The sequence below is a fragment of the Myxocyprinus asiaticus genome, chromosome 5 (genome assembly GCF_019703515.2).
Source record: "Myxocyprinus asiaticus isolate MX2 ecotype Aquarium Trade chromosome 5, UBuf_Myxa_2, whole genome shotgun sequence".
Taxonomy (NCBI): Eukaryota; Metazoa; Chordata; class Actinopteri; order Cypriniformes; family Catostomidae; genus Myxocyprinus; species Myxocyprinus asiaticus.
The window spans coordinates 6,325,395-6,337,807 of NC_059348.1; the positions used below are offsets into that span (position 1 = coordinate 6,325,395).

The window sequence follows — 12,413 nt, forward strand, 5'->3', positions numbered from 1 at the left end:
TGGCCATGTCCTGGAAAAATAAAATTCCATTTCAGCATGCAAAATGTCCCATGATGAGCACTTTAGCGCATGGCAATGAACGCGGGATAATGTTCCCTCTGTGTGGCCACTCTCAAGAGTCACAAACCTCAAATGTATGTGCTGTATGCAAAAACATGAGTAGAAACTGAGAGTCATTAAAATAAAACGAAAGATATTTTTTTGGCAGCAGGTCTAAGAGTACTGTATCTATATGCTTGACTTACAGAACGAGATTAAAGATGGTGAACTTTGACTCAGATTTTGACTTAAACTTGAATTCAACATGTTTCTAAGAGAACATGCGATATGTTCTTAATAGGGTCACAAAGGGGCGGAAAATTTCCGGTAAATTTCCGGAAACTTTCCAGAAACTTTCCATGGGAAGTTAAGCTGGGGAATTTTGGAAATATTGGAAAAAAATTTGGGCACTTGGCTATATGCTGCTGCATCTTTGTGGCATTCTTAACATAGGTCTTTGCAAATGTACACAGCCTTTCCTTCTACATTGGCTGAGGTGAAATGTAACCACACATCAGATGGAGCACATGGCATTGTTCTGTAGAATAAGATTAGAAAAAAGCTTGTAAAAAATACTAATGTAGTGCCATGCACAGATATCTAAATAGTTAGCTAAACAATTGGAATATTCTGGAATGGTAAAAATATTTTACAATTGATGCTGGACAAATGAATAGAAATAGGCTAGATGAATAGATGAACACTCCTCAATCAGCATGCTAAACCAAACTGTAACCTACGTTCTTGTATGATAACAGAAAACTGGCTAGCAAAAGGCAGAAGAAACAACATCACAGTTGAGCTAGCTAGCACCATGATAGCTAGCCTCTTAAATTGTCAATGAAATAGTGTTAGCTAGCTTACATTTAGCATATCTGATTTACTGGCTAGCTAGCTACTGTATAAACACATTTTGATTTAGTATTTGCTAGTTAAATTTTAATACCATAGATCAGATATATTTACCCTAGTAATATCATCAAAACTTACTTGACTGGATGTAGTCCTTGGGCTCAAATGCAGTAGTGTGGCTTCAATAGTCCTGCTGTAGTAAGTAGCCTAACCAAGATTATGCTGCAAGATGTTTTTTTTTTTTTTTTTTTGTGGTTTTTTTCAACTACATATAAGTTCCCTGTTATAGGCTGACTTGCAATTTTGCAAATTTCCAGTTTATTCCCATTAATTCCCATGGAAAGTTTCCAACTTTCCAAATTTTGCAACCCTAGTTCTTAATAGGATATTCAAATTAGTGGTCAACAGATAAGGGGTTTTCAGTGGTCTATTCTTAAACTGATATAATGAATGTTAATAAAAACAATTATTAAAATAGTTATGATATGTATTATATTAGTGTTTATCACAAAGCAGTTGTTTTGGTCGCTTTACTTGTAAAGCACTAAACAATTAAGACAAGGAAGTTTCAAGGATTTAAAAATTTGCTCAATGCTAAAAGTTAGCCTTTATTTTGTTTATTTTATTTTAAACATTTTAATTTCATAACAAAATTCCATTAAATTGAATTTAGTAATCTTTAACAAACAAACAAATAATATTTAAATTTTTATTAATTTAGTTAAAAATTACACAATTCATTTAGCTGGATTTATGTAATGAAATTGAAATGATATAGGCCAATGATCCATGCTGTAATTTCCATATCAAACAAGGACTAAACAATCATAAATCATGTTTTATTTCTTGTATGATGGCGAGCAATACGTTTTTCCGTCATTGATCAGTTGTCCAGGAATTTTACAGGTTCAAGATGGCAACCTTATATACACGTGCAATTTTCCTCACATTAAGCCACCAAAAGAATATGTGAGGAACAGAATCACCTGCTGTTGCGCTCAGATGTCGTTGTCTGTTTAAAGAGACAGTACCGATTCAGCATGTGTTCTACGTATCATTGTAAATAATTGTAAATAGAAAAATGTATGCATTTAGACAATAAACATTACAATTATATGACAAATATATATGCAATATAATAAATGCAGCTTCAAGACATTTACCTTTACAGTGGAATATACTGAATTTGAATTTGACCGTTTTTCAAAAGCTAAAATGTGACCAATATGATGAAAAACTGATGACAAAATATCATTTGTCAAATTAATATATTCAAATTCTACCTAGAAGGGTGACCTTGAAAGTTAGAAGGTCCCTTCATAATTAACAGCATGAGCTGAGAAATAATTTATTTTATATTTAAGTTAAATGGACATTGTATCCAAAATATACCTATACGAATTGATGTAGAATAAAATCAAAATCAGATTCGAATTGAGAGCTTGTGAAGCAGAATCAAACTGAATCTGGAAATCTGTACCAATACCCAGCCCTAATTTTAAGTTAACTTTGGACCCCGTGTAAATAACAGTTAGCAAGTTAAGACTTTCTAAAACTACCAAAGAGCAGAAATGTCTCACGACAGACTGAACAACCTGGCACTCTTCTCAATTCAGAAATGTTATGGTGACTTTGACAACAAGAAAATGTATACGTGTATAATTATTATTTTTTTAGTAGGTTTTTTTAATGTATTGCTTGACTCAAATAAAAAGTTGTGAATTACTTGTGAATTAGCACTGTTTAATATCCATCTAAAAAATTTTATAATGGATATTATCCCACCACAAACCCAAATTGTTCAGGGGCCCCTTAAATAGTTCTGTGCCCTGGGACCAAAATTTGGTGCTATGCCCCTGATTCACAGTAAGCCATTATTAATTGGGCAGTTACTGAGACTATGCCAGTAGTATTCAGCTGGTCATGTGATTCTAGCATGGCAGCCCCCATTAGGGGACCCTCTCCATGTAGAATTAAACAGTTTTTATAAGGTTACAGATATGACTGGAGTCTTCCCTTGTGGGTGCTCATGATTTTATACATACGTTTCAAAATTACAATTAATTTCTTAAGAATTAGACTACAGCTTTCTTAATGAGGAAAAAATTACTAAGTGCACCTTTAAATACGAGAATGTATCATTTTATAAGCCATTTCATTTGCTGTTTTGATTTATTAAATTGTTATTTAACGGGAATTGATAATTAACTACCAACAATGAACTCACAGAATCACGTCACTATAAGTTTTCTAACTTTAATCTTCATGAACAGACAATAATAAAGAATGAAGAATGGACACCAACCTCTTTGTTCCTCAGTATCTTCATTTTTCATGACATTTGAACTGCATGATTCTGGATAACTCATGTCCTCACTCTCTTCTTTAATAAACATCATTTTACAATGTTTTATCCCGCAGATCTCAGTTGAAACACCTGGAGTTATTCCTGTTCGTGTTGAAACAAGTCTTCTTTTAGGATGATGAGAATATTGGTGACATTTATAAACATGAATCAGATGCTCGAATAATGTAGAAACAAACAAAACAACAATGCCAGAAGTTTCTGCAAGATTATGAGTATCAGTAGAGAAGATCGTTTATAGTTTTGAACGTCTCTGCAAACGTGTGTTAAACATCGTCTAATATGGAAACTTTTGATGCATTTACTTCACTCATTGCTGCATTTATTTGTTTAAAAGTGAATGTTTATCAGAACTCTGCAAATCTCTCAGAGCGCCGCCATGTTTGCGTGACGTCATACAACAGCATCTCGGAGGGGACATTCTGACCCGCTTTTCTTGTGTTCGTTATTCAGTATGTGATTTGTTGTGGTAAATAAAGCATTTTAAAAATCTGAACCGTTTGTCGTGGAAAACGCTTAACGTTGCTACTACAACAGGAGTTAGAGGATAAATCTATTTTAAACTAATACATTTTCACCTGCTGAAGAAAAAAACTTTTAGAACCCCTTAAAGAAATTCTAAAGCCATCTTTACAGTTCAAAGGTGTCACAGAAGCATCTGAAGTGGCGTTTAGGTGTAGACTGTTTATTTCTGCTCAGAGGTGGCATAAATACATTTACACAGCTATTACATAAATAATGTTATGATAATGTTTTAAATATAAAATGATGGATATAGAAATATAAAATGAACTTTTAATTATGAAATATATGCTCTATCGTGACAACAACAAAGTTCAAGGCAGTTCTGATGCTGCATTTCGTTTACACAGAACCAAAGCAGCATCAGAACTGCCTTTGATACTAGGGGCTGAGGTGAGTCAGAGCAGGAATAATTTAGTCTGGCTTTTAAGCAGCATTGCATCTTTACACATAATTTTGAGCTGGTACAGAGCAGCCAGCTTTCATAATGTAATTTTTGTTTTCTTAATTTTGTCAATATACTACATGTAAAACATACTATTACAGGTATAGCATTTGTGTAATACTAAAAAAAAAAAAAAAAAACATCTCTCTGTATTTATTAGTAAATACATTTATGGGGAAATAAAATTCCAGTTGACCTCATAAATACAGTATATATCCACTGAAAAGTATATGCTGTAATCAAAAAAATAAATAAATAAATAACAAACTGTGTCTAATACTTGTCCAAGGTGTTAAAATAAGAAATCTTTTAAAAATGTATTGTGTCAAGTTCTTGGAAATCTAATCTTTGTGTCCAATTTGGTTTCATACATTTCTAAAAAACTTTATAGCATTTTTTACAAAAATATTAAAAACTTTCAAACTGTCATATGGTGTAACCATCAAGTAAAAAGTATAATAATACTTTCTCTGCACCTTGAATACATGAGAGTATAATTAATTTCTAAAAGGTTTTCAGACTAATTTTTCAAGATACATTTTTGTTATATAAAAATATTACGAATATTTGACTAAAAAATATAAAGTTTTCTCAAGGTTACACCACATAATTTTGAACAAAATGTGCCTTTTCATAAAAATATCAAAATAATATCAGATGTTTTTTAAAACTCCATGCTCAGTCTTGAGGGTCTCAAGGTGTCCGCTCTGTTTTATGGTTTTTATGGTCAACATAATCAACAAAATAACCTCCTACATGTTGGTTACACCACAACTTTGATTTGGTGGACAAAAGCATTTTAAAATATGAATCATATTTTAAAACACAATTCTTTCACTGCTTATTTTTAAAGAAATAATAATAAAAGATTATTCTGCACTAGTTACGCCAACATTTCTTTTTTTTTTTTTTTCATGAATTTCAGCTTTTAATGAGACTTTTTATTTATTTATTTATTTTACTGTCTTCGGACACCACATGACATTTTTTAATTCAAGCCCCAGAAAAATTATCAATATGACTTTAAACTCAGAAATTGAACATATGCTCATCATAGAATGTGTATTCAAGTAAATGGTTTGTGTGAATTGCATTTTTTAATGTATTTGTAATTAAATAGATCTGGAAAAAACTTAGCATCACTTCATCATTGACCCTTAGGACACATGAACATAATATGCACCTGTTACCCTCTGTAATTGTATTTTATGATGAATTCTGTGAATAGAATCCCCGTTATGATCATGAAAGAAAAAAAAAAAAAAAGAAAAAAAAATATTCTAGATTGCTTGCCCACTGTCACACATGCATTTTTTCTACTCCAATAACCGAACTATAATGGAAGTTTGGGCTGTTTCTGTGAAGGATGCTTAAACAGTGGTGTGAAAAAATTGTTCCACACACAAAAGGGTTTTATGAGCGAAACACTGAAAACTGTTTGAAATAAAAAAAATGTAGCCTATATGTTGTACTGTACACTTGTCATACCTTACATTCAGTTCTCTTTTTTTAAAGAAAAACAAAATATATAATATAGTATAATATATTATATAAATATAATATTAAATAAATATAATATTCTCTTGGCCATTTTTGAAAGAGCGCAAAAGTTTTGAAAACTTGCATTACCTTCAGTGGCGTAACACTAGGAACAGGGGCGGATTTAAGCAGGGGCGACATCTTGTGGGGGGGCGGCACGAAGCCTCCTCCTCCTTTCCCATTGTGAACCTTGCTATAATGACATTCACAACAATTCTGAACTCTTTTGGATGATACTTTTGGGAAAAAGGGAACATAACTGGTCATGGTCAGTAAGCAACTGGCAATCACTGAGAATATTATCACTAAACCAATTCACAAAAAAGTGTATTTTCCCTAATATTAGGGATGCACCGATCTGATACCTGGATTGGTATCGGCTCCGATACTGAAGCTTTTAGACGGATCGGGTATCGGTCCGACGAGCCCGATCCAAATCCGATACTGTGTGTTAGTCATGTTCGTTACTGTCAAGCTCAAAAAATGACATTAAAGAACCATAAAAACACAATTAAAGTAGTTCATATGACTCGTGCATTTTATTCAAAGCCACTTGAAGACGTGCGATAGCTCTGTGAATCACAAAAGGCTGTGTTTTATAAGTAAATATATAAAATGCACGCGCAGCTCCAGCGCATTATTGAATGGCGCTGCTCTGTTTACACACACTCGTAGCTATTTTTAGCCTTCACGCGGTGCGCGATATTTGAGTGCTACTCATGAACAACATCTCAGATGTAGATGCTCAATAGTTCGGTTCACTTATAATATGCATTTAGAACGGCACTGGAGGTGCATTTTTACAAGAATTTGAATAAGAAGCGAATTAAACTACTGTGAACTTGCCAACAAACAGACACATACAGGACTTCCTGGAGAGTTCAGAATGTCAAAATAAAAGCATGAGGGTTTAAAAGTTAAAGGTGCACGATTGAGATATATTACTATACATTACTATTATAATATATTATTATTATTATTATTATCATTTGTTTACAAATTATAATAATATTTAAATTGAATGGGTTCCAAAAAAATAACTGTGTGAATTAAAAGTGAGCTGATATCTTACAACTAAATTGAACAAAATAGAGATCTGAATCCTTTAAAGTCCAGACACAAGTAAAAAAAAAAAAAAAACAAACAAACAAAAAAAAATATATATATAGATAGATAGATAGATAGATAGATAGATAGATATTTTCTACTGATGACTTGTACTGGAATTACTGTTAATTTTGCTGCTATATTATCCAGTGTACTAGTTAATAATAAAGTGTTTCTCAATAAGCTATACATTTATATTGAAATAATGTGTAGTTAGATGTTTGTGTTTCTTTACATATTAAAAAGCACACCCAATTAGTTCCACACAATAAGGTAAAGATATTCTAAACTGATTATGCAAACAAACAACACTGGTATCGGATCGGGATCGGTATCAGCCGATACTGAGATTTCCAATATCGGATCGGAAGAGAAAAAGTGGTATCGGTGCATCCCTACCTAGTATGAAGTTATAGTTAAATGAGTGATTAGGAAGTTAACAAGTGAACAGTCATCCACATAATGTAAATACAATAGAGCAGGTCATTTACCTCCATGCCATGCAAACAAATAAATATAACAAATTTCTAATAAAAAACTAAATAAATTTAAAAAAAAAATCAGTTTAGCACCACACCCTTTCTTAACTTGTGTGATTGTGTCATAATTGTGTCTGTTCAAAATACAATAAATGCAGAATATTGAAGGTGTTGGTGTAGTATACATTACCAGTCATTACACATTTTAATGTATTTCAAAATATATCTCTTCCAACCCTAGCAACAACTCTGTTAAGAAATGACCTTCGCTGTGTCTGAAACTGCCACCTATACACTATATAGTGCACTATTTCGGGTGTCCACCATTTTGTAGGAGTGTCTGAATTCTGAGTGATCCACCCGTTCCCTGCTTTTGTTCACTCATTCTTACCCACAATGCACTCTAATCATCGAATATACACTCCACGACGGTTAATTGCCCATAATTCACCATGGGGAAAATGTACGAGCTGGGAGAGGGAGCGCGTGCAGGAGAGAGACGCCAGTTTACTGCTTCATTCACTCACGCAATGTTTGATTTCATGCTGTACTTTTTGACAAATCATTACTTGATTAAAATAACATAATAAAATGTAGTGAGACAAAACATACAGATACATTTTAAAATGTACTTGTATAAATGTAAAATTTGTACAGAAATTTGCCATTAAGCTGAAGAATTCTTTATTTACTAAATAATTCACTGAGGTGATATTATTTTAACTCAGGAGACTGCACACCGTGGAAATGATAATTCTGTGGATGATTTAAATATTCGGTTATGACATGCAGGTTATGATAATTTGGTTGGATGAGAAACACTACCCAGCTTGTATTGGAGTTTAAAGATACTAAAGTATAACAAATAAATACAATAATGTACATTTGATAAAATGTGTTTACTCTTTATATTAACATATATATATTAAAAATGACAAACAGAATGAAGATTTATTGTATTACTATATTATTTAATAAGAATAACAAGTAAGGCCCAAGTATTTTAAAAGCTCATATGTGACGTTGTTTCTGTGACAGCCCCAGAGCTCAGATGCTCCTGTATACGTCAGCGTCCAAATTCACTCACTCATTTCTTTCACTCACTGCTGAGATATAGTGAACTCACTGCCATTCACTATATAGAAAATCTTTTTTTTTTTTCTTACTGTCTAAGACATCACATGACATTTTTTACCTTAAGCTACAAGGGGTTTCCTTTTTGGTATTTCTTTGCAAGGGGGATGGCATCCCCTCAAATCCCCCCTCAACTCAAGCCCTACGTGTGGCGTCCCACAAGACTCAATTATTGAACCACTCCTGTTCAAACTATATATGCTCTCACTAGGTCTAGTTATGAAAAAGAAGTAAATTTCACACAATAGCTATGCAGACGACACTTAGATCTACCTAGCCCTATTGCCAAGTGACTACAGCCCCATAGAATCTCTGTGCCTGTGCACTGATGAAACAGTTGGATGTGCCAAAACTTAATTCAGTTAAGCAAAGACAAGACAGAGGTCATTGTATTTGGCAACAAAGGTGAAATTCTCAAGGTTAACACATTCCTTGACTCCAGGGGTCTGAAGACAATAAATAAGTCAGGAGTCTTGGTGTCATTTTGGACACATCAAAGCAATAACAAAATCAGCCAACTATCATCTCAAAATTATAGCGAGAATTAGATGTTTTGGATCATGTCAAGACTTTGAGAGACTTGTTCATGCATTCATCACCTGTAGGGTGGACTACTGCAATGGACTCCCAAAAATACCATTAGACACCTGCAGCTCATTCAGAATACCACTGCCAGGATTCTCACCCGAACAAAAAAAAACAGAGCATATTACTCCAGTCCTCAGATCTTTACACTGGCTTCCAGTTACATTTAGAATCGACGTTAAAGTACTTTTACTAGTTTATAAATCACTCAATGGCCTAGGACCTAAATACATTGCAGATATGCTTGTTGAATATAAAACTAACAGACCTCTCAGATCATTTGGATCAAGTCAGTTAAAAATACCAAAGGTTCACTCAATACAAGGCGAGACTGCATTTAGCTATAATGCCACGCGTAGCTGGAAGCAGCTTCCAGAAGAGGTCAGATGTGCTCCAGCAGTAACCACATTCAAATCCAGGCTGCATACACATCTGTTTAGCTATGCATTTACTGACTGAACACTGTGCTGCACTTACTGATTGCACTGTATCATTTTATCTCTGTATTCTTTTCTTTTTTATAAACAATTTTGTAATACATTTTTATTACTTTTTATTCTCATTTCTTGTTCTTAATTGGTTTTAAAATTGATTTGTGTGTGTCTTGTATACTCTTTAGAAAGCACTTTGAAATACCATTGTGTATGAAATGTGCTATATAAATAAACTTGCCTTGCCTTCATTAACAACACACAGGGTGAACAAGGTCAAAGTCATAAAACATTTTATTTGTGAAATTAAATGTATCTACTACACTTTATTTTTCATAACAATTTCTATTGTCAGCATAACAATCAGACTGAAATGTTCATGCAAAACCTGATGATTCATGTTATCCAGCATGATTTGTGAATCTTTCACAGAGGATCTTCAATGGAAGCAAGAAAAACTGGCCTTATGAACAAAAGGAGTTTTTATTATTATTATTATTATTATTATTATGCAAAAGTCAACAACATACAAAGTCACATTGACACAGAAGACGGTGTTACACTTAACCTCACAGACAGACACAAGAGAAAAAAAATACAATAATGTGTATATATGAGAAACATACAGGTAAATAATATACAGAATCAGTTATCAGCACTAACTCGAAGATATCTTGAAAGGACGAAAGGCCACCACATGACCATAAACTTAGAGCTGGAACCCCTCAGATTCAGTCTTATTCTTTCCAGACTCAAGAACTGTAACACATCTCTAACCCACTGTTTATAAGAGAGAGCGGAAGCTTGTTTCCAATTTAACAGAATCAGTCGTCAAGCTTAGCCTCGTGCCACTCTTCATCAGTCAGGCAGACATTAAGTTCCTGTTACCAATTGTCTCTCTCTGTACATGAATTGGAGCTGACAATAGAGGCATAAGTTTAATGTACAAAAGAGAAATAGTTCCTCTCTGAACCGGACTGTCAGGTAGAAGCTGTTCAATTGGATTTGGTTCAGGAAGAGATGGAAATGAGGTGAAATTCTTGCATATATAATCGTGAACCTGTAGATATCTGAAAAAAATTTGACTTGGGTATCTTGAATTTAGACTCTACTTGCGTAAATGAAAGAAAATTCCCATCTACAAAAAGATATTTAAATTATACTATGCCATAACAAAAAAGCATGATCATTAAAAGGCTGGGAGAAACGATGATTTTTAGCAATTGGAGCATAGACAGAGACTCTCTGCCAACCAATATATGTACGAATTTGGACCCAAATCTGGACAGAATTCCATACCATAGGATGTAACGAGCGAGAGTCGAGACCAAGTGGCAAGGCTTAAAATAGAAGGGCTGGGAGTGAGAAAGGGAAGCAAGTGGAGGATTCAATATCGACCCAATCAGGTATATGATTAGTATGGTGGGAATTCTGCGAATTCTAAGGCTCTCAAGTTACAAGCCTATTAATAAAGTTGAAAATATGGAAGAGCCATCCCCCCAACTCCTTGGGATTTTGTAAAAGCACAGGCGTATTCTTGGAGGTTTCTTATTCCAGAGAAAATATATTACCTTGTTTAAATATACAAAATACGATTTTTTTATATATACTGGCAGCAAAAATTTTGGAATAATGTACAGATTTTGCTATTTCGGAAGGAAATTGTCACTTTAATTCACCAAAGTGGCATTCAACTGATCATAAAGTATAGTCAGGACATTACTGATGTAAAAAACAGCGCCATCACTATTTGAAAAAGTAATGTTTGATCAAATCTATACAGGCCCCATTTCCAGCAGCCATCACTGCAACACCTTATCCTTGAGTAATCATGCTAAATTCCTAATTTGGTACTAGAAAATCACTTGCCATTATATCAAACACAGTTGAAAGCTATTTGGTTCGTTAAATGAAGCTTAACATTGTCTTTGTGTTTGTTTTTTAGTTGCCACTGTAAGTAACAGACTGGCATGTCTTAAGGTCAATATTAGGTCAAAAATGACATAAAAGAAACCACTTTCTCTAGAAACTCGTCAGTCAATCATTGTTTTAAGGAATGAAGGCTATAAAATGCTTGAAATTGCCAAAAAACTGAAAATTTCATACAAAGGTGTAACCTACAGTCTTCAAAGACAAAGGACAACTGACCTCTAACAAGAACAGAAAGAGATGTGGAAGGCCAGATGTACAACTAAACAAGAGGATAAGTACATCAGAGTCTCTAGTTTGAGAAATAGATGCCTCACATGTCCTCAGCTGAAAGCTTCATTGAATTCTACCCGCTCAACACCAGTTTCATGTACAACAGTAAAGAGAAGACTCAGGGGTGCAGGCCTTATGGGAAGAATTGCAAAGAAAAAGCCACTTTTGAAACAGAAAAACAAAAAGAAAAGGTTTGAGTGGGCAAAGAAACACAGACATTGGACAACAGATAATTGGAAAAGAGTGTTATGGATTTTAACCCCATTGAGCTTTTGTGGGATCAGCTAGACTGTAAGGTGCGTGAAAAGTGCCCGACAAGACAGCCACATCAATGGCAAGTGCTACAGGAAGCGTGGGGTGAAATGTCACCTGAGTATCTGGACAAACTGACAGCTAGAATGCCAAGGATCTGGTCTGGTCCTGCGTAGAACGTTCCCCAGCCATCGGGCTAAAACTTTTGCCAACCATTTACAGTCCACATCTAACAAAGAAATGGGGCGAAATGATCCACAAATAAGATGGTCTTTCCCTTCTTTAGTAGGACTGAAATTGCTGCTTGATTAAATGTATGTGGAAGTTGGCCTGTTAGGAATGATTCATTAAGTACCACTAGTAAAAGAGGCATTAGTTTTTCTCTGAACATTTTTAAAAATTCCACCATAAATCCATCAGGTCCTGGGGTTTTTGAGTTTTGCATATTTTAATTATGCAAT

At 34.0% G+C, this 12,413-nt stretch overlaps 4 protein-coding genes across 7 annotated transcripts in view; 1 reads left to right on the forward strand and 3 right to left on the reverse strand.

Moving 5' to 3' along the window:
• The window catches only part of LOC127440778 (gastrula zinc finger protein XlCGF57.1-like), a 593,771-nt gene that overhangs the window by 402,769 nt on the left and 178,589 nt on the right, over positions 1-12,413 (forward strand). The window lies entirely within an intron of this gene.
• LOC127440749 (zinc finger protein 501-like) overlaps positions 1-12,413 on the reverse strand; it is a 143,935-nt gene that overhangs the window by 111,068 nt on the left and 20,454 nt on the right. The window lies entirely within an intron of this gene.
• LOC127440850 (zinc finger protein 501-like) overlaps positions 1-12,413 on the reverse strand; it is a 224,062-nt gene that overhangs the window by 72,213 nt on the left and 139,436 nt on the right. For 2 of the 4 annotated variants that reach the window (XM_051697844.1, XM_051697845.1), the window contains exon 2: positions 3,197-3,340. The exons of 1 other annotated variant lie outside the window; for it this stretch is intronic. In XM_051697844.1, the coding sequence (XP_051553804.1) occupies positions 3,197-3,220 (24 nt within the window). In that variant the 5' untranslated portion in view covers positions 3,221-3,340. Of the gene's footprint in view, positions 1-3,196; positions 3,639-12,413 lie in introns of those variants that run through there. One more of the 4 variants, XM_051697841.1, reaches the window with a different exon arrangement.
• The window catches only part of LOC127440803 (zinc finger protein 501-like), a 167,855-nt gene that overhangs the window by 15,642 nt on the left and 139,800 nt on the right, over positions 1-12,413 (reverse strand). The window lies entirely within an intron of this gene.